We start from the raw sequence: 25,187 nt of genomic DNA, 5'->3' as shown, positions 1-25,187 counted from the left end.
CAGCATGCAGCCCGGCACCTTCCCTCTCCAGCTCGTGAACAGAAGGTATTCGTCCAAGAGATTTACTTCTTGAAAATGGACAGCCTGCTTTTAAGTGGCTCTTGGAGCTTGTGATGCAAACACAAAGGTGGAGAGAAGCAGCTCTGGGAATATCAGCATTCCCGAGGTTACTCCTCCACCTCACTCCCAGGATAAAGCTGTTAATTTCTTCTTTTATATGGTTACACTTACGTGTTGTAACTGCTTGGGACTTGGCTAGGCTCTGTTGGCCATACTTAACCAGAAGAAAGCATGGGGCTCTCCTGGATCTGCAGGACAGAGATGGGCACTCTGATTTAGAACTGTGCACCGTTTCTCTCAATGTGAACTAATTCAACGGCTTCCTTGCTTTCGATTCTCACGTCCCTGCAGCTACTTTCCCCTCCCTGTTGTTAGTCCTTCCCTCTTTATCTCTTTGGGCACATATTCAATTAACTTATTTAATTTCTTTGTTATGTGATTAATATGTGTAAATTATAGAACAGTTGGAAAATACAACTTTATAGGAAGGGAAATTAACACTCCCCCCAGTAGTCCAGAGGACACCACTATTAATACTATGTTGCATACACTTCCAGACCTTTTTCCATGCATACATATACATTTGTGTCCTTCTCTTTCTTATACCAAATGGTTGGCTTCTGCTTAGATCTGTTTCAGCAAATGTCTATTTGTAGGCCTTTGTGGAGTTCTGTGTTTTGACTCTCAGGAGAGCATTTTTGAAAATATTCTCAAACTCAAAAAAATACTTAACGGAGGAAGGGTATACAGCTCAGTGGTAGAGCGCATGCTTAGCATGCATGAGATCCTGGGTTCAATCCCCAGTACCTCCAGTAAAAGTAAATAAACAAACCTAATTCCTCCCACCAAAAGCTTTAAAAAATTAAAAAAAAAAATTCACTTAAAAAGTCTACAAAGACTTACCATCTCCACACTCTGTTTCTCATTATTCTGTTTTAAAACAAGGAATTAGTTTACCTCATAAAGGGGAGGAAAAATGACAGGTTGCTTCAGATCAGAAGAAAGAAGCTAAGCAGGAAAGATAGAAAAGGAAGGTGGTGATGAAGGACCCATGCTGGAAATGAGCGTGGTGGATATCTTTCATGACTTCACGGAGTCTTTTGGACCTGTCCCGTCTATGATCCCATCTTGGGCCCTTCTGAGACCCTCTACTGACTGTTTATCCTTCTCCCTGTCATCTACCCAAGGAAAATTCATAACCTTGAGCTAGGAAAACATTGATATAGAAGCTGCGCTCCTCACAAGTCATCCAAATAATACTTCTCTCAAATGAGGGGCTACTGCCTGTTTTAGTAGGTTTTTTTTCCTATTAAAAGCTAACAAGTTCTTTTATTTTAGTTTTATTTCTAACTCTTCATTTTCAAAGTAAAGCCACAGATGTAGTGTTCTTAGGGCTTAGATAGTGACTTTATCAAAATGAAAACAGCTTTTTTCCCCTTGATTATAAAAGTAACACAGGCTTATTATATATTGAAAAAATTCAGACAGTACCAAAACACTATAAAGGAAAAAAGAAAAGCAGTCAGTTATCTCACCACACAGAGATAACCAGTTTTTAAACATATTGGGGTATATTTGTATCTATAGAGAAGAAGTTCTAGAAACATTTACTGAACTATTAACTATAGTTGCCTCTGGAAAGACTAGAAGGAAAGGACAAAAGCTTAATAGAGATGGGTTTAAGAGATCATAGGAGGAGATAAACTGGAAGCATTGTGTTGAGACAACACACTTTCATGGAGTTTTGCCACAAAAGGGAACAAAGAAATGAGGTTCTAGTTCAGTGGGGAGAAAGGGTCAGGAGAAGGTGGGTTTTATTATTTTGATGTATTTAATTTATATTTAGGTAGAAGTACCTGCATGTTTGTTTGCTGATGAGAATGATCAAGAAGAGAGGAAAAAAATTAATGATGAGAGGGGATAGAATTGCTGAAACAAGGACCTTGAGAGACAAAGGACTCCATGGGCAACTGGAGACTGGTTAGCTAGGAACTGGGATAGTTCGCCCAGTAAGAATATTGATGTGCAAGAGTTGTTTCTAAGGATATTAACCCTTTGCTTGCCATATTTACTGCAGATGTATTCTCTGGTTTGTGTTTTAATCTTACTGATTTTTTTTTCTGCCAGAAATTTTTATTTTTGTAGTAAGAATTATCAGTTTATGTTTCATAGTTCAAAGCTTTTGGCTTTTCTATTATACCTAGAAAGATTTTTCCTATCTCAAGATTTTTTTTAATTCACTTATTGGTGTATTTTGGTATATTTTTTGATTGACTTCTTACATTTAAACACTGAATTCATTCTGAATTTTTTTTGGCAATTGGATTCCACCTTGATTTGCTTCTAGATGTCTAGCTAGTATCCCCAAGCTATTTTGAACAATCCATCCTTTCCTCATTGACTTCACACATTACCTTTATCAATCCTTGGACCCTATCAAATTCCTTGGATTCATTTCTAGACTCTTTATTCTTTTCTTTTGATGGGTCTGACTCTTTGCCAAGTATCAGACTATCTTCTTTGCTGTAATTTTATAGTCTGTTTAAATATCTGATAGGAATGTTCCCTAACATTGTACTTCTTTTTTCAAACTATTTCTGGCTATTGTCTCTTATTTATTCTTCAAGATGAACTTTAGATTCATTTTGTGAATTTCAAAGAAAGTTTTTATCAATATTGGCTCATTAACTGTGACAAATACACTGTGTTAATGTGAGATGTTAAGAATAGAGGAAATGGTACAGAGTATGTGGCAACTGTCTTACTGTCTTTAGAAAGTTTTCTGCAGATCTAGAACCTTTCTAAAATAATAAGTTTATTTTAAAAATGCTTAATTGGAATTTTTAATGAATTGCATCAGGTTTAAAAATTAATTTTGGAGAAGACTGACTTTTGAAAACTTATTAATTCTTTCTTTAAGAACATGGATGGTATTTCTCAAACTTTTTTCCAAGTCTTGTGTTTTATGTCAGATGTCCCTATTTTGAATTTCCTTCCTTTCAGGATTTTTAACACTAATGCCTCTGGCTTCAAAGTCTCTTTGAGAATAAGTGTAATTCCTTTGAATATATTATACAGTTTTTCCTTTTCTTCACCTTGAAATACTTTGTAGTGTCAGCCTGGAAGGTGGTCCCTGTGGAAGAGGTGATTGTGCACGTGGCCGTCACACTTGCAGACCTCCACTTCAACTGGAGAAGCAGGAAAGGGCTTGGTCTTAAGAGCCCTATGCAGGATGCCAGGGTTTCAGGGAGGGCTTTTTTATGTCATTGAGCATGGTTGAGTAAACCTTTTCAGTTTAAAGAGTGTGTGAGCAAGCTGGGTGGGAGCCTTTGAGAACTCAGGCTGAAAAGCTGCTCATTTTTCCTGTGTAGGGTTTTGTCTATGTGGATTTGTCTTGGGGTGAGACTCACAACAGTCTCTTGCCATAGAGCTACGGCATTGAGAATACAGAACTGCAGAACCCAGTGAGTTAGATGAAATTGAGATTCTGATGAACTAGCACCTATCTCAACACCAGACACATGTAAGGGGAGCTCCAGATATTCTTGCATGGTCTGATGAGGTGGTCTTTGAGAATGTTCCTGTTTGTATGTGTTGAAGTAGGAAGGAAAGTCATGCCTTAAAATATTGTTCCTAGCAGTAGGGACCAGTAAGCATTGTGGGGTTTTTTTTGGGGGGGGGAGTGCTGTATTCTCCCCAAACTGTCTTGGGAAAGTAGATTTAAAATTTCTTTTAGTTCTGTTCTGAGTGTAAAATAAAAGAAAAAAAAGTCAGTTGGAGGAGGTTTGTGTACCATTTCGAATGCTGAGGAAAGCCTGATGGTTCCTAATGGCTGATTTATACAAGCGTCGTTATCAGGCTGTTAACCACTCAGCCTGTATTCCCGATTAAATAGTGGCCAACGGCTAGGATGCTTGGAAGTGAAGACATATGAGCTGTGACTATAAAAAACTTTCAAAAGAGGAATACAAACAAGTTTTAGTAATAATGGTTAGCATGGTTGGAACAAGTGGGAATCTTCCAAAAGGGATCTTTCACAGTGCTTATTTATAACTATCATGTTTTGATATATTTGCTGAAAAAGAAATCTAATTACCTTTAGATAACTGTTATGTATTAATCAGGATTCTTTCTGTAGCAAGTGACAGAACCCCAGTTATAACTGGCATAGATCAAAAGGAGAATTTAAATTTAGCAGCTTATTGTATGTATTTTAAAACCCCTTGTCTGGCTGAGACAGTGTCATTAGAACACTGTTTCATTGTCTCTTGTCTCTGCTCTCCTCTGTGTTGGCTGCCTTCTCAGACAGGCTCTCTCCACTGTGGCAAAAAGAGCTCTGTTTTTTGGCACTTACAGCTTCACAAGAAGACTGCCTCCCTGTTGGTTCTTCTCCATCAAAAGACCCAAGGAGGGCTCTGATTGGCCTGTATTGGGTCGTGTGGCTAGAGAATGCAGTGATCTGATTGGCTAGGCATGTACTTACCCCTGGAGCCTGAGGGTGGGATTAAAAAGTATTGGTTCCCTGAAAGGGAAAGAAGACTGCATTACCAGAGGAAGGTTGGGGTTGGGGGGAATATATTCAATAGAGAATTTAAAAAGTCAAGAGTTAGTGAAAGTGGAGTGAGTCCTTTTCCCCTCCAGAAATGATGTGGAGCTGGATGCTGCAGAGATGTACAATGCCTGGATAGAAAATGAATGAAGGATGGAGTAGGGGGGGAAGCCTTCTTTCTAATGTTAATGGAGAAAATGTTCATTAAAAAGTTCAATAGTTAGAATTATTACCATAGTATGATTTTTAATTGAAAGTGACATAAAAGTATATTATATTTTAATTAGAAGTAAAAAATGTTATCTTTTTCTTGAGGTCTGAACTGAAATGAAACACCTGAGGCAGGAGGAAAGTAAATTTTTGAAGTAAAAATATGGCTAATTGTTTTCTGTAGACTGTACTTCTAAGAAAATTTTATACCCATGAATTACCAGATTACAGACATTGTTTGTGTTTTTTTTTTTAAACTCATCAAATTTAACTTAGTTACTTTATTTTTAGGTTCTGCTTTCTGTGCTGGATTAGTAAAAAAAAACTGCATTTTTTGATGTTTACATTCTCTGGAGCAGAGTAAATATGTATCTATACAAAACATACATTATACACTTATATATAATATATTATATATTTATATACACTGATTTGTTATAGTTCCACTATAAAAGATTAAATCACACAAAGAAAAGAGGATGGCTATATGGCATTCCTAATGGTATTTGTGCAGAATTTTATTTACGTATTACCCTTAGCTCATCACCCTCAAGCAAAGAATAAAAGAGCATTCATGTTGAACTAAAGGTAGCTGTGCTAGGTTGCCATCAGCTTTGAATATGTGCAAAGAGATTTTAATATCTATTTTTTTCCCAAGTCAAATTTTTTTTAAGCCCAAGTCAGATCTTATAAGGGGATATGAAACGGGTTTCCAAATTACTCTGACTACAGGGAAATTTGATTTTCATTCAGTGAAGCTTTAAACCTAAGCATTCTGGTGTGATCACTAAGGCTTCCTAGAGGAAGTTCCTGGTTCTTTTGGCCCCAAGGCTTTGAGGACTGATTCCTTCAGGTCCAGCTCTCTCTGGCTCATCATTGTGCATGGTGAGCATTTGCGTGAGGCTTATTGTTTTGTTGATTTTTGTTTTATTCTGTTGGTTGTCCTCCTGTAAGTCTCTTTTATACTGTAACTGTCCTCCCTGCCCCACTCCCTCTGTTTTCTCATGTAACTGTCCTCCCCACCCCACACCCTCTGTTTCTCATGCTCTGACTTGTTGGAGATAGCAGGTCAATAGGTCAGTGGAATATCTCACAATCAGGATTTGGCATATTGCTTCCTCTTACAGTCTTAAATTTAGCCGTCGATCGCCTGTATGTTCTATATAAATAGACTTGATTAGATTTGGGATTTTTTAGGGGGGCAAGAATAATTGAGGAGCAGTGGTATGTTCAGTCTCATCTCTTGTGTTTAAACTTTCAGAAAGCACACACTTTCTTAACATGGTTCCATTGCTCTTTTCCACAGAAGTGGCACACTAGCTGGGGGGATGGTTCTCAAGGCCAGCAGCAAAGTGTATTTTCAACCCCAAAAGGAATCAGGCACCTAAGATCTCACATATAGCCATAAGTGTCAAGGATGGAGAGAGAAGAAGGATGGATGGGGAAAATTCCATTTTCTGGATGCACAAGAGTGTGAGGTTTTCCTGGGTGCTTCCCTTTAATCTGACTTAACTCTGTAGAGGTGAGAAGACAGAGGTGAAGATGGAGGGATGCCTACCTGGCCAAGGATTAGAGGTGGGAGAGAGAAATCACAGGTGGAGGTTTCCCCCTTTTGAATATCCATATCAAATGCTAATTGCCCTCCAAAGGTGCTTTTTAAAGAAAAAAAAATTTTTTTTTTACCTCTTCTGTTGATAAGGGATTTCAGGGCAGCTCTGGTTTTCCTCAACTGTAAAGCCTCAATTCCTTTTTATTAATCTTCTTGTGCCTGCAGAATATCAAAATTAATCATTTCTAAAGAAGCTACCCTTTAAACATTAAGTTTTTTTCTGGGATGAACCTCAATGTACAAGTTTTTAGCATGAAGAGGGCTCATAATTTGTGTTATATGAGGGACATTTTTCTCTTTTTGCCAACTTTCTAGGGACACATGTTTATGTATTTTAAAGCTGTCTAGGAAAAGCAAACTTTCTCAGGATACATTTTAATGCATTTTAAAGCTGTTTAGGAAAATGTACAGTCTACATCACCGCCAGAAATGAAGTCATGAAATGTATGCTCTGCTGATAACTGCTTCTGCTTAGTTTATTTTCCCAGTTAGGTAGAAAGAAATTTTCTTGTAAAAATTGTGCTTGGTTTCGACTGCTCTATCACATATAAGCAGGCCGTTTCCTGCAGCGTTCCTCACTCTTATACCAAAATAAATACTGTGCCTCAGAGCAGAAGCCAAAGGGTGCTAAGAGTGCATATTTTGAACTTGCTCCTCCTGGCAGCCCCCATCCTCTTACCCTCCCCACTCCTGCTGCATTTTTCAAACCTTCTGCATGCCTAATTTCATTCATACCCCTGGAGAAAAGAGCTGGGAGTTATTCAAGTGTCGTGATGATAGAAGCGAGCCCAGGACGGGCTTGCCCCACCGGAACAGTCTAGCTGGTTTTGAAGGAAGAAGAGCTCCCCCCGACCTGGAGGCAAACCCCATTTCTGCCACTTGCCGTCTGCCTGACTTTAGGCAAATAACCCAACCTCCCCTTAGACTTCAGTATTCTTTGCTGTAAAATGGGTAGAATACCATTAGGTAACATTTATGGAGGGCATACCATATGCAAAAACACTGTGCTTTACTTGCCGAATCTCATTTGACCTTGTTAACAGTCTGATGGAGAGATGCTGTTTTTCTCATTTTACCGGAAGCTTAGGCCAGGGAGGCGAAGTCATTTGCCTCAGGTGATATCCCTTGATGACTCCTAGGACTGTGCTAAGGATTAAAAATGTACATCCTATAGATCTCGATCACCCAGCTAAAAGAAGCATACAGGACTTAATTTCTGTGGTTGTTGGTCACCTGATGCATATAACCATATACCTGAACATTTTGTTAGGATAAGGTTACTAAGGGATATATAACTTTTACTCCCCAGGTAGCTAAGCTCTTTGAGTTTCAAACAATGTATAAAATAGGTTTCATTTTACAGAGGATGAATCTCAGTCACAGAGAGGTTTAGATGACTCACCCATGATCACTGAGCCAATAAATGCTAAAAGTGGGCCTGGGACACAGGCTTCAGATGCAGAACCCATGTTCTTGCAGACTAGTGCTTCAGATTAACTTGGAGATAAAGGATCCAGGGTAATTCAGCTCTTTCAAATGTATCTGTAGGAAACCCAGTAAATCTGGTATGGTAGGCTGGATAACGAGCCCGAGAAACGTCCAAGTCCTAATCCCTGGAATATGTGACGGTTGCCTTATGTGGCAGAAGGGACTTTGCAGGTGTGATTAAGTTAAGGATCTTGAGATGAAGAGATCATCCTGAATATCTGGGTGGGCCCTAAATATAATAACTGTTCTCGCAAGAGGAAGGCAGAGGCAGATTTGACTGCAGAAGGGTAGTAGGAGATGCAACAAAGGAAACGAGGTCAGAGATAGGTGAAGAAGGGGCCAAGGACAGCAGATGAGTTCTGGAAACCGAAAAAGGCAAGGAAAGAGATTCTCCCCACAGCCTTCAGAAGAAAGTAGCCCCACCAACACCTGGATGCTAGTGCAGTGAGGCTCATTTTAGACTTCTGATCTCCAGGAACTGTAAGAGTGTAAATTTGTGTCATTTTAAGCCACAAAATTTGTGGTTATTTGTTACAGCGAGTGTAGAAAACAGATACACTGGAACTTACTGCCCAGCAACTGCAGTTTTCTGTCTGTAATTTCAATGTTAAACCTACTTTCAAGTGGGCCAGTGACACTGAGAGGTGAACCCCAGACCCCTGCAGATGTAACTTCTGGGTTTTGCTCCAGCAGCACTGGCCATTCCTGCTTTCAAGCTTTCAAGGTCTGGGAGATTCTGATACTCAGTTCTCAAACTTTGTTGCCATGTGGGAGGAGGCATCAGAACTCAGATGGAGCGTTCCAGTTTGCAGCTTAAACTTCAGTGCTCAGCTTTTAAAGCAGAGGTTGCAAATTGGTGACCCTTAGCCCAGAGGTATGTTTCATTTGACCTGATGGTAATTCTATAAAATTGTAATTATTTGCCAGAATTTAAAATTCAGGCGACTTCAGTGGTAGAGTGCATGCTTAGCATGCACAAGGTCCTGGGTTTAGTCCCCAGTAATTCCATTAAAATAATAAATAAATAAATAAATAAATAAATAAATAAATAAATAAAACTAATTACCTCCTCCAAAAAAGCAGCCCCCCCCATTTTTTCTTTTAATCCTTAACTGATTGTACATCAAAATCCTGATTTCCAACTTTTCTGGAGGAGGTAATATTATTGACAATACTTTGCGGGTAGAGCAGAGTCCTAGTCTTTGGGCAGAGGGTAAGGTGGCCAGGGTGGCTGTCTCTGCCAGTTCAGTGCCGTCTTTCTCTCCAAGGCCTTCATTTATTTTTCTCACTTACTTGGCCCCTGTAGGTACCTGGATTTGTGGCTCTGCTTTAAAGAAAAAAATACCAAATCTGTATTCTCACCAGTTTAGCAAAATTGTTGACTCTTGGCCAATAGTCTAGAAATTCATGGAGAATAAGAGAGTGGACAGAGGAGTTGAGACATTTGTCTTAGTTTTAGTCTTAAATGAGGTAAAGATGTTAGTGTTTAAGTAGGGGGGAAAAACCCCAATAGATTCTGGAAACCACAGAGCAGTGAGATTAGCATGAGTTCTTGGTAAAGCTGTTAAGCTGGCTTTTGGGGAGCACAGAGGGATGAAAACAGAGTGTTAGGAACTAAGGTGTGTTAATCATATATAAGGCAGTGCTCAAGTCTGTTTCTCTTTGTGGTGGAATCACTAGTCTCAGTGCAAGGGCACTAATGTAGTGGATCTTTATTGCCAAAATGCATTTGGTAATTATTTGTGATGTCCTTTGAACAAGATAAAGAATTAAAGGCTAAGTGCTTAAATGAATGATCTGTGCCTGGTTGAACAATAAAACCAAAGGAGCTGTCTTAAATATGGCAAGTGGTTGCTCACTCTGTGCTCTGGGGCAGGAAGGAAGAAGCAGTCACATTACTCTGAGCCCCGCCTCCCATAGCTTTGCCTGCCTGCACCTGACCTGCCAGCTCTCCTCTCCACCTGCTGGACCCACAGCTGCCCTCATTACACCTCACTGTACATCCCTGTATTCTCTCTGATTATCTTGGCCAAGGAGTCATCAAATCCTTTTTCCCTGTCATTTAGCCAAATCCAATATCTTACTGTCAAAGAGAAGTTTATGAGGCAAGAAAACAGAAAAACGTGAAAACATTTTATAAAGCACCAGTCTTTGTCCTAAGAAAGTCCAGCCTTGCCCAGGCTTGGGGCACGTGCCTTGCTGTGTATTATGCCACGGTTCCTTTACTCTCCTCTCATTATCTGGGTTGGAAGGTAGCTTAGTCACTGCATGCATTCCTACCCTAAGGGAAACGTGGGTCTCTCAATTGCTTGGTCTGGTGGGATTCATGTTCTGCTCTAGAACCTGCTTTCAAGGGCTCTGTGATCCCTTTATTTGGAAGGTGCTTCTTTGGCCTCTCTTCTCTAGGCTGGTAGCTCCTTGCCCTTCTTGGAAGGCTCAGTGGTTTCAGACGTCTAGAACCCTACCCTCACTCCTATTTGATTCATCCACAGTGTGAAACTTTTAAAGGCTGATGGTTCTTGGGGTAAAACTTGGTTTCACTTGACCATCTAAGCGGGCAGCTGGGTCTTAACAATAGCTATTGGCCCAATGGCAGCCACTGTATTCCTGAACCTTTCTGTCCTAGATTAAGGTTTGCTGAAGACTTATGTATGCTCTGTTGCACTGGAACCCATCCAAATGACTAGATTCTTTATGATGGCTTCCCTCATGTTGTCCCATGGAGAGACCTTCTAGAATCTTATCACTGTCTGAACACCAGAGAACAGTTACACATATTGTAAGCGTAATAGTTCCCAACAACAGCAAGGAAAATCCTTCCCTCTTATGAAAACACGATACAGGTACAGATACAGAGATAACATGAAATGGGATGGAAAGCAAATGTTTTGGAAGCCAAATCAAGAGTCAAAAAGTTTTCAACAGTAGGGGATGGCTCCCTAAAAGAAATAGAATGAAATCTGAAGGAGAAATGTGTAGTACATTGCAGTGAAAAAAAAAATGCCTTCAAGCTTAAAAGTTGGAGATACCTGCCTTACCTACAGTTCGTGCTGGGATGGGAGGTGGAGATTCTATCTGACTGAGGAAGGCTCACTGTGACCTGAGTGCTAAGCAGGGAGGGGCTCTTAGGTGTGTTAATGGCAGTACTCTGCCCAGATTGAGAGGGGAAGCCCCAGACACCCCGACTGGGAGCTGAGCCCCGGCAGCTTGTGGGCATAATGCACTGTGTTGACTAATGCTCTGATTTTTAAACATTTGGAATGGAATCTCTTTGGGTGAGGCCTTAGCTAGTTGTTACTTCCCTGGTTCCACTGGCTTCAGTGTTTGTGGATGACCCCCCTTTTTCAGTCCCTTATGTAAATACTGTTCTCAGGTACTGAGTTTCGTGCTAAGCACACACTTGGGAGAGGAATTTAACAAAATGAAGGGGCTCAAGAAGATGATGATTTTGATAGCAAATAAACTGGACACCAGTTCACACTGTCAGAGCTGAGAGCGCCCCAGCTCTGTAGCCTGGAGAGCTGTCTTCAGACGCCTGAAAAGACTATCATGTGGAAGAGGCGTTAGATTCAGCCCGTCTGGCGGGATCCTTCTGGACTGTGCGTCTTACTCCAGTCAGAGTGGCGAGAGTACAGAGCGGAGCGGGTCGGTCTTTGTCCTCAAGGCCAAGTTTGCCACACAGCGGAGGAGATACTCAAAAATGGCTGTTGAATAGTAATATTCTCTGGTTCTCCAGAAAACAGAAGTGAGGAGGCAGATTTCTGTTCAGCTTAGAAAGGTCTTTCCTAACAATTAAAGTTCTTCCCAGATGGGATGAGCCGCCTTGAGAGCTGGTCACCAGTCATGTCCTCCAGCTGATGAGGCTAAGCTGGAGGAGCTTCTTGTGGAGGTCAGGGTAGATGACTCTTCTGCTTCTGTGAGCCTGTGGTTCCAAGCCCCTCAATTTGCTTTCCTTTTCTTATCTAGAGGGAGTTATTACCATACTAAATGGCTCAGTTGGACTCAGTGTTCTGGGCAGAGCACGCTGGGAAGTGCGTGGGGGTGCAGGGTTTCCACCGTGTGGAATTGCATTGGTGTGTTTGTCTTATAAGAGCCAATAGGCAGGGTCCCGCTGTTTGTCTTGTTCATGGACCTGGTAGAAGAATCTAGTATTTGGCAGGTGCAATCTTGTTGCTTCTTTTGTTGGTTGGTTGCATCTGGCTGGAGGGTAATGACATTCCCTTTGAGTGCTGCAACACTTCATTTCCTGGGACAAGTATCCTGAGAAAAGTCTATTTCCCCTGTCTCCCACCTCCAGGAATCCATATAACACCCCCAGATTAGCTGCCAAGACAGGAGATTCCAGACTCATCCCCTCTGATGGCAGAACTTTAAAATAATTCAGATTTCTATTGTTGGGTCCCTAAAAAATCCCTAAGCCCTAGAAAATGTGTAAATCACATTTTAGCTCCATGAAGAAGGTTAAACCAAGCAAAGTCAGCATCTCTTCACAGCCTTTGAGGCAAAATGTCCTGGCAGCACCCTTCTTGTCCTGTCTGTCCTCTTTCTGCCACCACATTGCCACTCTCGTCAGCTCTGCCTTCCCCACCGTCTATATGATATCACTGTAAGGAGGGCAGGCGGGCCTCTTTCTCTCGGCAAGCACATGCTAAGGTTCTGAAAGGCAGACGCTATCTGGGTTTGGCATTTCTTCCCAGTTTCCTTGTGTCTGACCCTGGGTTAGCTCTTTGGGACATTTTCCCCCAGAGATGTCACCTGAAGGACGTGGAGACAAGGTGTAGGACATAAGAGAGAGCAGAGCTGCCACCCACCTCCCCCAGCTGCTCTCATTGCTCTGCAGAGGAGACAGGCAATTCTTTCTAAAAAGCTGGGAGCCAGAACCAAATGTGAAACGCCACAGCTGCTGTGGCCGCAGGATGTGTGGACATGTCCGGCGTCCTGGCAGACACTCTTCCCTTCAGGAATTCTCTCCCCTGGGTGAGTGAGAGTTGAGCCAGCCTCAGACAGAGTGGGCCACCTGCCTCCCTCACCCAGACCCTGGGAACCTCTAGAGTAATGGGGGCAGGGGTGGAGGTTCTCAGCCCTGACAGCCAGTTAATTGCACCCAGAGGCTTAAAAAATGCATTGACCCCAATCCCCAAAGATAATTTTTCAAGCAGCTTTATATATTTCACATACTGTAGCTTTCACCCATTTGCAGCATACAAATCAATGGTTTTAGTATGTCATACAGAGTTGTATGACCGTTACCACAATTTGAGGACATTTTCACCAATCGTTCTCCGTTTCCCCTCACCTTCCCCAGTCCTCAGCAACCAACCACCTATTTACTTACTGTCTCTGTAAGTTTGCCTCTTCTGGACGTTTCTTATAAAGAGAATCACACAGTAGGCAGTCACGTGTGATTGACTTATTACCCTTAGCATAATGTTTTCAAGGTTTGTCCACTTTATCATGTACTCCATTCCTTTTTATGGCCAAATAATATTTTGTTTTGGGAATATACTGTATCTTTTATCCACCATCAGCTGATGAGCATTTGGGTTGATTCCACTTTATGGTTATTATGAGTAATGCTGCTAATAAATGATGTGTACAAGTTTTTGTGCAGACGGGTGTTTTCATTTCTCTGGGAGTTTGTATACCTTGAAGTGGAATTTTGGGTCCTGTGGTAACTTTGTCTAAACTTTTGAGGAATTGCCAGCCATTGTCCGAAGCAGCTGCATCATTGTACAGCCATTTCATCAAAAGTCCCCATGGTGATTCTAGATGTGATTATAATGTGCTGTGCATGTGGATTAGAATCCTCACTCTGCCTTGTTTGGAAGTAACGGCAGAACAGATACCAGCTTTTACCTGAAGGGGAGGATACTTTAGAGCAGAACGTCCACCCCTTCCAAGATGCTCTTCTCAATTTTCTACATCCGTCAGCTTTCCCTAGTAGTCCAAAGTTAGCCTGAGTTCTGACCAGTGAGTCTAATGCTGGAGAAAGATTATCTACTCAGTGTCCACCTATGGTACAGGCTGGCTGCGAAGAGTTAAGTTGATCTGGAAAACAGATCTATGGGTTAAGTGGAGCAGGGCCACAGGTGTGTAATCCCCTCTTCGGAGGATGAGATCTCTTCTTGTAAGTGTCATCACTTTCTTGGTGCTATTTGGTAAAAACTGAGTCATGAGGTGCTGACAAAAATTCCTTGCACTCAGTGTGAAACTTGAGGCAACTGCTCATTCCTAAGATATTCACAGCTGTCAGCCCTGCTGTGTGCTTGATGGTAAACAACTTGCTGGGGATGAAGTCCTGCCACTGAGACTTTCCCTGGCTTGTCTGAGAGGCATAGACCCAGATGGTGCACCTGCCGGAATCGGAGCGTGAGGGGCTGCATGGTGGAGACGCCAGGATTGGGCAGCCCCGCCTTCCCAAACTCCGGCTTCCCAAGTAGCCCCAATGGAGGGAGGCAGAAACCAACTGTGTAATCCCGCGATCCTTTAAAGAACACTCCTTCTGCTGCAGATGCGCGTTTCCAAAGGGTGCCTGTGATCCAACCCGAGTCTTGTTCTCCTTTCTTTGTGTTCACAGCCATGGCACCGGGTACGAGAGTGATAACCACACCACGCCCATCCTCTGTGGCGCCCAGTACAGGATACACACCCATGGCGTCTTCAGGGGCATTCAGGTGAGTATGCAGGGGGCCGGCTGCCTCTTTCCTTCTCAGCACCCTTTCACTTCCTTGCTGATGGTCATTTGGCTCTGGCAAGTCTGTTCCTAATTATAGGCTTCTGTGACAGCAGGGACCCCCTCCTCTTCCACTGGGCCAGGTCAAGGGGCCTCTACTCCAGAGGCCAGTGTGGATGTGGCTGCCTCCCTGACTCAGACCAGGATGCTTCTCGCGGAATCCCCCTCTCCTTTCCTGCTTAATTCACCTTCTCCAGGCTGGGCTGCACACCTCTTGTTCTGGGGCTAAATGGACTTGAATTAATGACCTGGACCTTCTAAGAAGAGACTTCTAAGAAGACTTGATCTGCGTGGTAAAGTGCCCAAAGATAGACTCTACTGTTGCTAATAATGACAGTAACAGGAACATCAGTACCACGTATGGCTGGACACTCTCTATGGGCCAGGCGTGGTGCTAAGTTTTATTTGTGGACTTTTTAAAAATAGAATTAATGTTTTCTGAGCAGTTTTAGGTTTAAGGAAAAACTGTCCAGAAAGTACAGAGAATTCCCATATCCGCCCCCTGGCCCCCTCCCTACCCCCACACAGTCTCCCCTGTTGTTAACGTCTTGCACTGGTATTGCTACAATGATGAGCTAATGTGGATACATTATTAACCGAAGTCCACGGCTTACATTAGGGTTCACTTCCTGTGTTGTGCATTTCTGTGGGAGAGTGAAGAGGTAAAGTAAAAAGGTTACCATTTCAGAGAATTCAGAAAATGGAAGGCCACCTCTGTGGAGTCTCTTTTGGGTACTGGGAACCATGTTCCATTCCCAAGGGTTTGCGTTTGTGACTTTGGCATGTGACTCAGTGGCTGCAACCTGAGTAAGGCTGTGCTGCCCTCACCAGGCTAGTCGGTACCCTGGCAATAAGGTGTGTGTGAGCCAGGCAGCTCTGAGATGTTCCAATGAATGTTTCCAGAGTGTGGGGATAGAACAGCGTGCTCCCTCATCCCACGCTTCCCAGTGGCGAGAATAAGGGCAGGGTTACAGAAACACGGACACCTGCTGGAGCTACAGAGTGATCCAGTCTCTCCTCCGACAAGTGCCGGAAGAATCCTTCCCCAGGACCCTGGCTGACACTGACAGCTCGGTTTTATGTCTTACTGCCCTGTGCGCCGCCTCTGGGGTGAATTAAAGGAAATGAGCAAAGCTCCTTTTGCCTTCCTTTCCACCAGGCCCAGTTGTCAGACTCACTGTCATGGCCTCTGACAGACTCCAGACCAGACAAGTGTTCATTTTCGCCTAGTGCATGTCGATCGGACCCAGCTGGCTGACTGTTTAAATTTATGCCACATTTTGCCTTGAGACACTGGGGCCTATCAGTAGCATACAGCTTTGTATGTCACTACAGTACCTTTTCTTCAGAAAAGATCTCACAGTGCAAGGCAGTGCGAAATAGGAACTAGAACGTAAGCTTGTGGGTGTGTGGAAAATGCACAGGGCAGGAGTGGGTTAAGCTCAGGAGTGGTTCCAGGTTTTAACCCAAAACATGGCTGTGCTCTTTGTCCTTGACTTGCACACCTGTAAGAGGAAGAGGGGGTTCCGTGGTCCCTCAGGCACTGCCACTGCTCGTGTCTATGACTGATGGAGTCTGAGAGCAGGATGAGGAGTTGGCCTCACTGTTCTCTGCTCCTCCTGGAAGACCAGCCTTACCTACACTTGCTCCCACAAGATAAAGGGGTTAGCAGGATGCCCTGTGATGGACGTACAGTGCACAGAAGGCAGACACAGCGTTTCCTTGTGTCTCTGTGAAAGGATTGCACTGGCTACACCATGGGCCTTCTGTGTGTTCAGCTCCCTTCACAGACAGAACCCCAAGTCCCAGGGGCAACTTCTTCCTGGTCATTTACTCACACAAGGAAGGTCTGCTCAGTTGGGGGCTCACTTAGTATCCCATGTTTTTCTCTAATAAGGACTTGCCCACCCACTGCAGGTTGAGCCCAGGGTCATGTGGCTGTCCATCCTAGTGGGAGGGAATGGAATAGAATCTGCGACTTTGGACTTCTAGACCTCACTGCCTCAAGTGGAGAAGCTGAGAGACAGGATGGACCGGGAGTGCTTCCAGTCACCAGCATTTCTTTTCCAGATGCTCTGGGTCAGCAGCCCCAGACAGACTTCAAGTCCCAGTTCTGGTTGATCAGCAGTGAGGATGTTAGAGCTTGCATTGTAGAATGTCCTCATCTGTCATCCATTAGTGATGTCTACTGTGGGCACCTGGGGTGTGGAAAGGAGTGGTTTTAGGCCTCCTAGCCACCATCTCTTCTTTGGGTATACTTCAGTGCTCACTTTCCTTGAGACCAGCATGAATGTGTTCACATGTGGCTTAAAGCCTCCATTTCTCTTAATGCTCTGCTTGTAGGACGTGCGGCGTGTGCCTGGAGTAGCCCCGACTCTTGTCCGGTCGGCGTCTGAGACCAATGAGAAACGCCCCTTCATGTGTGCTTACCCAGGCTGCAATAAGAGATATTTTAAGCTGTCCCATTTACAGATGCACAGCCGGAAGCACACTGGTAAGTGTGTCCACCATCCAGCCTTGGTTCCGGTGGCCTTTGGGCAGGAGTGACTGAGGATCTCCTGCTCCCCACAGATTGCACTGTGAGGACACAGGTGACTTCTGGGATGGAGAGTGGCACTGCTTTCAAAGGTCTGGCCCAGGTGGTGTAAAAAGGCTGCCAGGCCATTTTATATCCTGATTGTCCATCCTTTATTAAAGAAGGGCAGAGCAGAGAAGGTGCTGAGAGAATTTCACAGACTTAAAGGGACCTGTGTTTGAATTCTGGCTTCAAGAGCAAGTGATCTAACCTCTCTTTGAACTTTATTTGCCTCACATAGAAAATGGAGATGATAACCTACCTTATACAATTGTTGAGACTAGCTTAACTTTTTAAATCAAATTGAATTAAAAGACTCAGAGATATGAAACATTTAGTACAGTATTCTATATCACCAGGTTTAAATAAATGATAGTTGCTGTTATAACACTGTTAGCATCTCTTAAGAAAGAGGAGTTAGCCTGGGAGTTTGGTAAACAGATATTCTGAGAGACTGATGTGCAGGGTCGTCCTAAGAGCTAGGAAGAGATGATTCAAAGAAAAGCTTAACTACTCGAGTTGGTAATTACCAACCGGGCAGGAATGGGAAATGGATTATAGGTTTAATTTTTGTTTTCAATCTTAAAAAAAAAGAGACAGTGATTTTTGATGATGTGTTAAAACTGGATTTTCCGACAGGTCAAGGGGTCCGTCTCTGGGAAGGAGAGGATTGGCCGTGTCTGGCTGTGGCCATCTTGAATGTGCACAGTCATTTCACAAATGTCTGCTCTTGGCCTTGTGGGCAGTAGATGGGAGTGTGGCTGGGTCTCCACAGGGAAGCAGGGCGAAGCTCAGACTTTCCTACTGGGGAGCTGGTACAGTTCTTTCCACGACTGTGAAGGGTAGCTTCATTGCAGTGTTTAGCATTATTATTCTATTGTTACTGCGGACTTGGCTTTGGGGAATCTAGAGGAGAAAGTGAGCTGCGTTCAGCTCTTTAGACCATTGGTCTTTGCTAAGCCACTGCGTCCAGAGAATGCAATTCTGGCACAGACCTGAGTTTGCACACAGTGGAGGCTGAAGATGAGAGAACCAGTGGCATGTTATATTTTTATATATTTCCCCAAGTGGGATCATTTAAAAAGCATCTGTTAAGATTATGAGGAAAATGATCAAGTAAAAGTCTGCCTGGAAAAATGCAAGAGAATACACTGAAGGCAGTGTGATGGTAGAAATTTTACTAGAAAGGTGGGACTTAGAAAACAGTGAGTGTAGATGCCTCTCTGTTTGAAGGGAAGGCAGTGGACAAGATGCATGACTCCCAGGTCTTCTGGAGCCTTCAAGAAACTCCTCCTTGCAGAAAATGAGGAGGGGAGGTTGGCATTTAGCAACACTGTGGCCCCCACCTTGAAAGAGTGCAATCATTTTATGTTTATTTATAATAATAGTACAGACTGTTATATTAAGTACTTTTATATTAAATACTTTTTATGTGCCAGACTCTCTACATGCATTATTCCCTTTAACCCTCACACATAAAATGGTTCTCAGGTGGTCAGGATATAGGGGAAGCAGGACTCAAACTCATGCCTTTTAACTCTAAGTCACAAGCCCCCTTCATGGTCTGTTTTGGAGCCAGGACATACACAGAGGAAAAGGGACTGAGACCGTGTGTGATGATAGACTGACTCTAGAGGCACGAGAAGAGATGTTCAGAGGCCATAGATTTGAGTGGAGTCATCTCAGGAGGTTACTTGGAGAAGGAAGGGCTTGGGTTAACCATCAAAAGGTTGGCAAGGTCGGGCAAAGGAAGTAAAGGATGAGCAGGAGCATAAAGGTGGGGAAGAGAAAGGAGAATGAAAGGGGGCGCTGCTTTCTGCAGGTGGCAGAGGGGCAGCGTAAGGCACTGGGCTGGGTATCAGCAGAAGGTTAAGGAAAGGCTCCTACCCTGAGGATTTTCCAGCCCACAGCAGAAGGTAGGTCTGGACATGGCTCACCACGTTAGATGTTCTGTAATAAATTCTGTAATGAGGGGGGAGAGGGCTTTCAATCTGAACATGAAGTTTCCAAGAAGGCATTGCAGAGGAAGCGGCATTCGTGAGGGACGTACAGTAGACTCTGTGACGGGTAGGGGTTTGGAGAGAGAGACGAAGTGTGAGCAAAGTACAAGGCAGATTTCAGGAATGGTGAGCTCTGTGCAGCAGGAATACAGATTCATCAGGGAGACGGAGGAGGTTAAGCCGGCTGATCCTGGGATGGCTTGCTCTCCATTCCAGGACGCTGATGACTCAGAGTTCTCATAAGAAGGTGGGAAGACCCAAGGTTGCTCAGTGCACTCATGGGGCTCAGTTCCCAGGAGTTGGCTGAACTTTCTCTAGCGAGGGCAGGGGTGGGGCTTCTCTGTCCTGAGACAGGAGGTTGTGTAATCCCACTCCTGACTTCGCTCAGATAAAGGGATTCCCAAAACTCTGAAGCCTCTGGATCCTGGTTTGACTTGAGCATCTCACAGCCACGGAGCTGTTTGTGCTTGACTTGGGCCTGAGAAGTCCGTGGCAGCCAACGCCAGATCTTCAGGCCATAAGACATAAAGCACTTACTTCACAGGGCTGGCTCCAAGGCACGTCCAACTCAGAGTTCGGCCTCAGGCTCAGTCCAGGAGTTAAAACTGCTTTGGTTTATTATTTGTTTAAATATTCTCTGCCAGTAGTTTTTGAGCACTGCCTCTGTGCTAGGCACTGGGTTAAGCCCTTTATGTGGGTGGTTTGTTGTAATCTGTTGATAAATCCATGGAAGTTGTCGGATTACTGGCCCCGTTTGACAGTGAGGAAATAGTACCTCACCCAGTGCTGTGAGTGGAGAGCTGGATGTGACCCCAGTGTCAGACTCGAAACCTGAGTTCCCGTTCACTTCTACCTCGGGGGTGAGGGACCATTTTTATTCACTTAGCCCCTGTTCTGCGCCTCCAGTCCACGAGCGTATGTAGCGGTGAGCCTTTAACCCCAAGCTGCAGCACATCCCTAAAAACCTCCACACGAGTGCCTTTGGCATTTTGGGATCCCTTCAGTCCCAGTAAAAGAAGTTGCCTCTAATGAGATCCCCACTTCCAGTATCATTTTCCAACGGCATATGTGTCTTCCCCAAGGTGAGAAACCATACCAGTGTGACTTCAAGGACTGTGAACGAAGGTTTTCTCGTTCAGACCAGCTCAAAAGACACCAAAGGAGACACACAGGTTTGTAGGCTCACTTCTCGCTGCCAGCAGTGTGTTCCCTCGGGTCATGGTTGATTTTGTGATGCTCTCTGTTGTTCCATAAGGATGGAGAGGGTCAGCCATTTGTTTCGTATCTCCAATAGTTTTTTGCCCCCTAATCTTCTGGGGATTTACTTTCTCTTAAGGAAAAAAAAGAAGAAGAAGAAGAAGAAAGGAAAGAAAAGGCAACATCCCACATTTCCCCTGCAAACCACAGAACCATGATATTCCCACTGGCAGTTTGCTGATGACACACAGAGTGTCAGTAAAGAACACGGGTGGGTGGTGGAGAGCAGAATCCCCTTTGTAGCCTGTGATTCACTTTTTCAGTCTCAGACACAGCTGAGGCCTTGGTGAGAGGCTGGACGTTTCTGGTTAAGCAATAGTTGTTCCCAAAGCAACAGGTCTTCAAGGATTACTGTACAGAATCAGGTGATTTCCTTCTGGGCCTGGGGTGTTGGGGAAATCTGAGGGCAAGGCAGACATTGCAGGTGTGGCTGGAAATGCCCGGCTCCTTGGGCCACCGGGAAGCAGGCCTTGTGGGCCTTGCTCTGCCCCCACTTGGTTAGGGCCGCGGCTAGACCTTCTCTGTCCGTTTAGGTGTGAAACCATTCCAGTGTAAAACTTGTCAGCGAAAGTTCTCCCGGTCCGACCACCTGAAGACCCACACCAGGACTCATACAGGTAAAACAAGTGCGTAAACTTTTCTTCACATTTATTTTTCATTATTTTTTTAAACTACTGTTGAATGGAGTTGCTTGTGATGAGCGAGATTGGAAGAGATGAGTGTGAAGGTTCTAAGCAGGTTTAGACTCAGAGGAGAGAAAGAAGAGTGCATGGCTACCTTTAAATAATAACACTGTTTAAGAAGGGATGGGGGTGGGGGGTACAGAACAGAGGAGATGTGAAAAGAACTCCTGTGAGTGTCCAGAGTGAAATGAAGAGATAATCCAGGTTCCTGTTGTTCCCAATTTGTGGCGTCATCTTTTTATCACTCAGTTTGATACAATAATCAACATTACAGAAAAGTAGCAGAAATTCTAGCAAGCCAAACATTTATTCTTCTGAAGCTCACGTTTCATGACACTATTTTCAGAGACCCAGATCCTTGCTCTTTTAAAAGTTAATGCCCCACGAGCAGTCATGGTTTCTGTCAGACTCCTCTCAAAGCATAGGTATTTTTTCCTTTGTACTAGTATAGAGAGGGGACTAGGACATTTATTCACTGGCTGCTGAAAGTTTTTGCTTCTCACAAGGCTGGTGTGATTTGTAATGAAAATACCATCTTTGTCATGTATTTTCTAGCTTTGGAAGGAGGGCCAATGCTTAGGTTACCTCATTTTATCTTCACAACATCCTTGGAAGTAGAGTAGAGTAGATATGTTTTATCCCCATTTTATAGATCAGGAGACTGAGACACACAGTGACAAAATGATTTTGTCTAATAAAGTCCCAAACCCAGTAAGTGGCAAACCCGGTTCTGTCAGCTCCCAGCCCACCTACCTGCTGCCTTCTTTGTTGGAGAAGGAGCGTGGGTCCACCTTGCAGCCCAGGGAGGATAGAGAATCAGGAAGAGAGCCAACATCAGCAAAGTTGAAGTCCGTTGACAGGCTGGGGAGGGTGATGACGACAGGAGGAAGGGTTGGGATTTGTCCATTAGGAGGTCCCTTTGACAGCGTGGCGTGGCTGATGGAGAGAGGGAGCCAGATCAGGCAGAGCAGAGGAACAGGGAGTGGGAGGTGAGGGGAACAGGAGGTCAGGAGCCCCGTGCAGTCCTGGATTCTCAGCTCCCACAGGCTGCACTTACACATGGAGTCCAAGCACCTGTGCCCCAGAGTTGGCGGAATGGGCACCTCGTTCCCCTGCTCGCGTGCTTTTGGTGTCACTTCTTTGCCTTAGTCTTGAGCTCATAATTCGGTGGAAAGGAGTTATCATTCTTGGTATCTCGCCCCCAACCCTGTGCACATCTGCATTTGTACAGAGTGACCTATGTCACCAGCAGACTGTTTCACATAGTATTTGATCGGCCCCCAGTTCTGACCCTGGGACAGCACCTCCCCAGGACATTTCTCAGGGCTTCTCCTGACTAGTCGTTCTCAGAGAAAGCCAAGTGGGACTAAACCATATCCCGGGAAGATCCCTGGGTGGTACAGGGGTTGGCTCCTGTGGCATTTTCACTTAAGACAAAGCCACGGCGGCTCTATTTTCATTACGCTGAGGCCCGAGAGGTGTGATGCAGCAAAGTGTGTGGGCTTTGGATTTAAGTCCTGCGTGGGTCTGCCCTCACCAGAGGTCCAGCCTCATCTGTAGAGTGGGGATAATAATGCTTCCCTTACAGGTGGTTATGAGGAGTACATGAAAATATATATATTTATATATATATATATATATAAAATACCTAGCACAAGGCTTGGGGTCTTTTAGGCTCTTAGTAAATGCTCATTATCTTCCCTACCCAGAATCAGGCTTGGAAGGAACCTCTGAGTCCTAGGTGGAGAAGCCTCAATTTTGGGGCAAGTTTGTTTAAAAAACTCAAAACTGCCTCAGCTAGAGTCTTCTGTATAATAGGTGTTATGCTCTGAGTAACATTTTAGGGTAAAAGTCAAAAATTTATTTAAAAATACCCAGCTCCCCCCACCCCAGCCAGAATATCTACAGAGACAGAGATGTTAAAGCCAGTGTCCCAGCTCCGCTCCTGGGTGGCAGTCAGCAGACATCTCCAGGGCAATGATCCTGAAGCCCTCGCCTCCCAGTGGAGCTCGGTTCCCTCCTCACACGCACAGCTCACGGAACAGCCTAACAGAAGAGGTGGAGCCAAACGTTTTTCCCCCTTATTCAAATACGAATTGCCCAGACATTTCCATTAACTCGATTCACCACTTTTCTCCTATTTTCCAAGTCTTCTGACTTACTCATAGTTTATAATTTTCACAATATTTTAACCCTTAAGGCCCCAGAGGTGCTGCTATTTCCAGACTGCCTGTGAGATGAGCCCGGGGTGGTAGGTGAGGGGAAGAGCTGGAGGGAACCTGGAGTGGGTGCCTTGTGATGGTTTAATGCGGGACTTTGATAGTTGAACTTGCTCCCAGTCTCTCCGCCGCACGTGTCTCTGACTGGCCGTTGTGTCAACAGGTGAAAAGCCCTTCAGCTGTCGGTGGCCCAGTTGTCAGAAAAAGTTTGCCCGGTCAGACGAATTAGTCCGTCATCACAACATGCACCAGAGAAACATGAGCAAACTCCAGCTGGCACTCTGAGGCCCCCCATCCCGGGGCACCGCTCTGTGTCCCAGGCAGGACTCAGAGCTGACTTTAAAATTCCTCTCTCAGAAGGAATTGGCGGTTGACCTTCTTCATCCAGCTTCCAAGACAAGATGTCTGTGCTACTGGATCCTACCAGGTTTGCCCGGAGGGAGTTGGTCTCTTCTTGGCCAACTCTTCGTTGACTCAGAAGGCCCTGGAGAAGTGGCTCACAGTGTCCGGTCAGTTCAAAGCCCATCACCATTTGGTCTGGATTTTCCAGTGTAAGAAGAGCCATTGTTGAAGGTGTCCCCCCGCCCTCCCCTTCTCCATTTTACGCTCATTTTCACGAGGAATAGAGTCGTTGTACCATTTTCCATCATAGAATATTTATAGGCCAGGGCATTTGGATGTGTCTGCTAATGTAAACTTTGTCATGGTTTCCATTTACTAACAGCAACAGCAAGAAATAAATCAGAGAGCAAGGCACTGGGGGTGAGTCCCAGCCGACATTCCGGAGGTTAGGCAGGCTGCTGCCCTGGAAGGCAGGATGTAGCGCTACCAGGCAGCTTTTAAAACTCAAGCGTTTCAAGCAGCTGAAAAAAGAATCAGAACTAACCAGTACCTCTGCAGAGTTAGCTAAAAGAATCTTACCATTCAGTCAGTTCGATGTTAACACTAGCACAGTGCTCTTACGAAACCGTGCTTGAAGATCTGAGATCCTGTTTTTGTGTTTCTTTCTGAATTGTAATCATACGCATCTTCAGAGATGTACAAATCTCCTCACACAAAGGAAGTGGAGTTCATTTTTCTCATTTGGGGTGTCCTCCATAGTGTACAGACCACGCTGGTTATGTGGCTTCAAGTTGTAAAAATTAAAGTGACTCAAAAGAAAATAAGGGCTGGTCCAGGATCTCCACTGATAAGACTGTTCTTGAGTAACTTAAGTAACTTTGGGTCTACAAGTTTATGTGAAAAAAAAAAAATGAGGCTTACCTAGTGTGAGGAAATCCATTGTTTAAAGGTGGTTGGGTGTGTGTGTGTGTTTTGTTTTTGTTTTTTAAGGGGGGAAGTTTATTATGTACTGTTGCTTGAAATTATTGTGTAAATATATGTATCTGATAATGATTTGCTCTTTGACAACTAAAGTTAGGAAATGTATAAATGTTAGATGTGTCACTGGTGTTGATCTTCCAACATATTGATAAGAACACTAAAAATGTAACCTGCATTTTTCACTTCGCTCTCAATTAAAGTCTATTCAAAAGGAAAGTGGTAAGACTCTATCAGCTGTATTGTGTTTCAATTTGAGGACAGTTGCGTCTTTTTTAAGCAGAGAAGTTGCCACTGACATCAGTGACCACTAATTAGGTGTGTCCAGGTCCTGACCACTATTTGAGGCTCTGTTGAACCTCAGGAGGCAATTACTGGTCTTAGATGCAGCCAGAGAGCACCGCCTTCACCGCTCATCATGAAGTGACATTGTGCTACGGTCAGATAGGCTTGTGGACGGCACAGGGGGAATTGTGTTCTCAGG

The 25,187-nt window shown here is 44.1% G+C and overlaps 1 protein-coding gene across 11 annotated transcripts in view; it reads left to right on the top strand.

The window, feature by feature from the left end:
* WT1 (WT1 transcription factor) overlaps positions 1–24,922 on the top strand; it is a 46,307-nt gene extending 21,385 nt beyond the window's left edge. For 7 of the 11 annotated variants that reach the window (XM_072969733.1, XM_072969732.1, XM_072969738.1 and 4 more), the window contains 5 exons: positions 14,494–14,590; positions 16,993–17,143; positions 20,307–20,396; positions 21,015–21,107; positions 23,547–24,922. In XM_072969733.1, coding sequence (XP_072825834.1) covers positions 14,494–14,590; positions 16,993–17,143; positions 20,307–20,396; positions 21,015–21,107; positions 23,547–23,668 — 553 coding nt within the window. In that variant the 3' untranslated portion in view covers positions 23,669–24,922. Of the gene's footprint in view, positions 1–24; positions 46–14,493; positions 14,591–16,992; positions 17,144–20,306; positions 20,397–21,014; positions 21,108–23,546 lie in introns of those variants that run through there. The other 4 variants (XM_072969734.1, XM_015251920.2, XM_072969736.1 and 1 more) reach the window with 2 other exon arrangements.
* The last annotated feature ends 265 nt before the right edge of the window (positions 24,923–25,187 follow it).

The sequence above is a fragment of the Vicugna pacos genome, chromosome 10, assembly GCF_048564905.1.
Source record: "Vicugna pacos chromosome 10, VicPac4, whole genome shotgun sequence".
NCBI lineage: Eukaryota > Metazoa > Chordata > Mammalia > Artiodactyla > Camelidae > Vicugna > Vicugna pacos.
The sequence above is the reverse complement of the archived record's forward strand: the minus strand, read 5'-3'. Positions and strand labels throughout refer to the sequence as shown.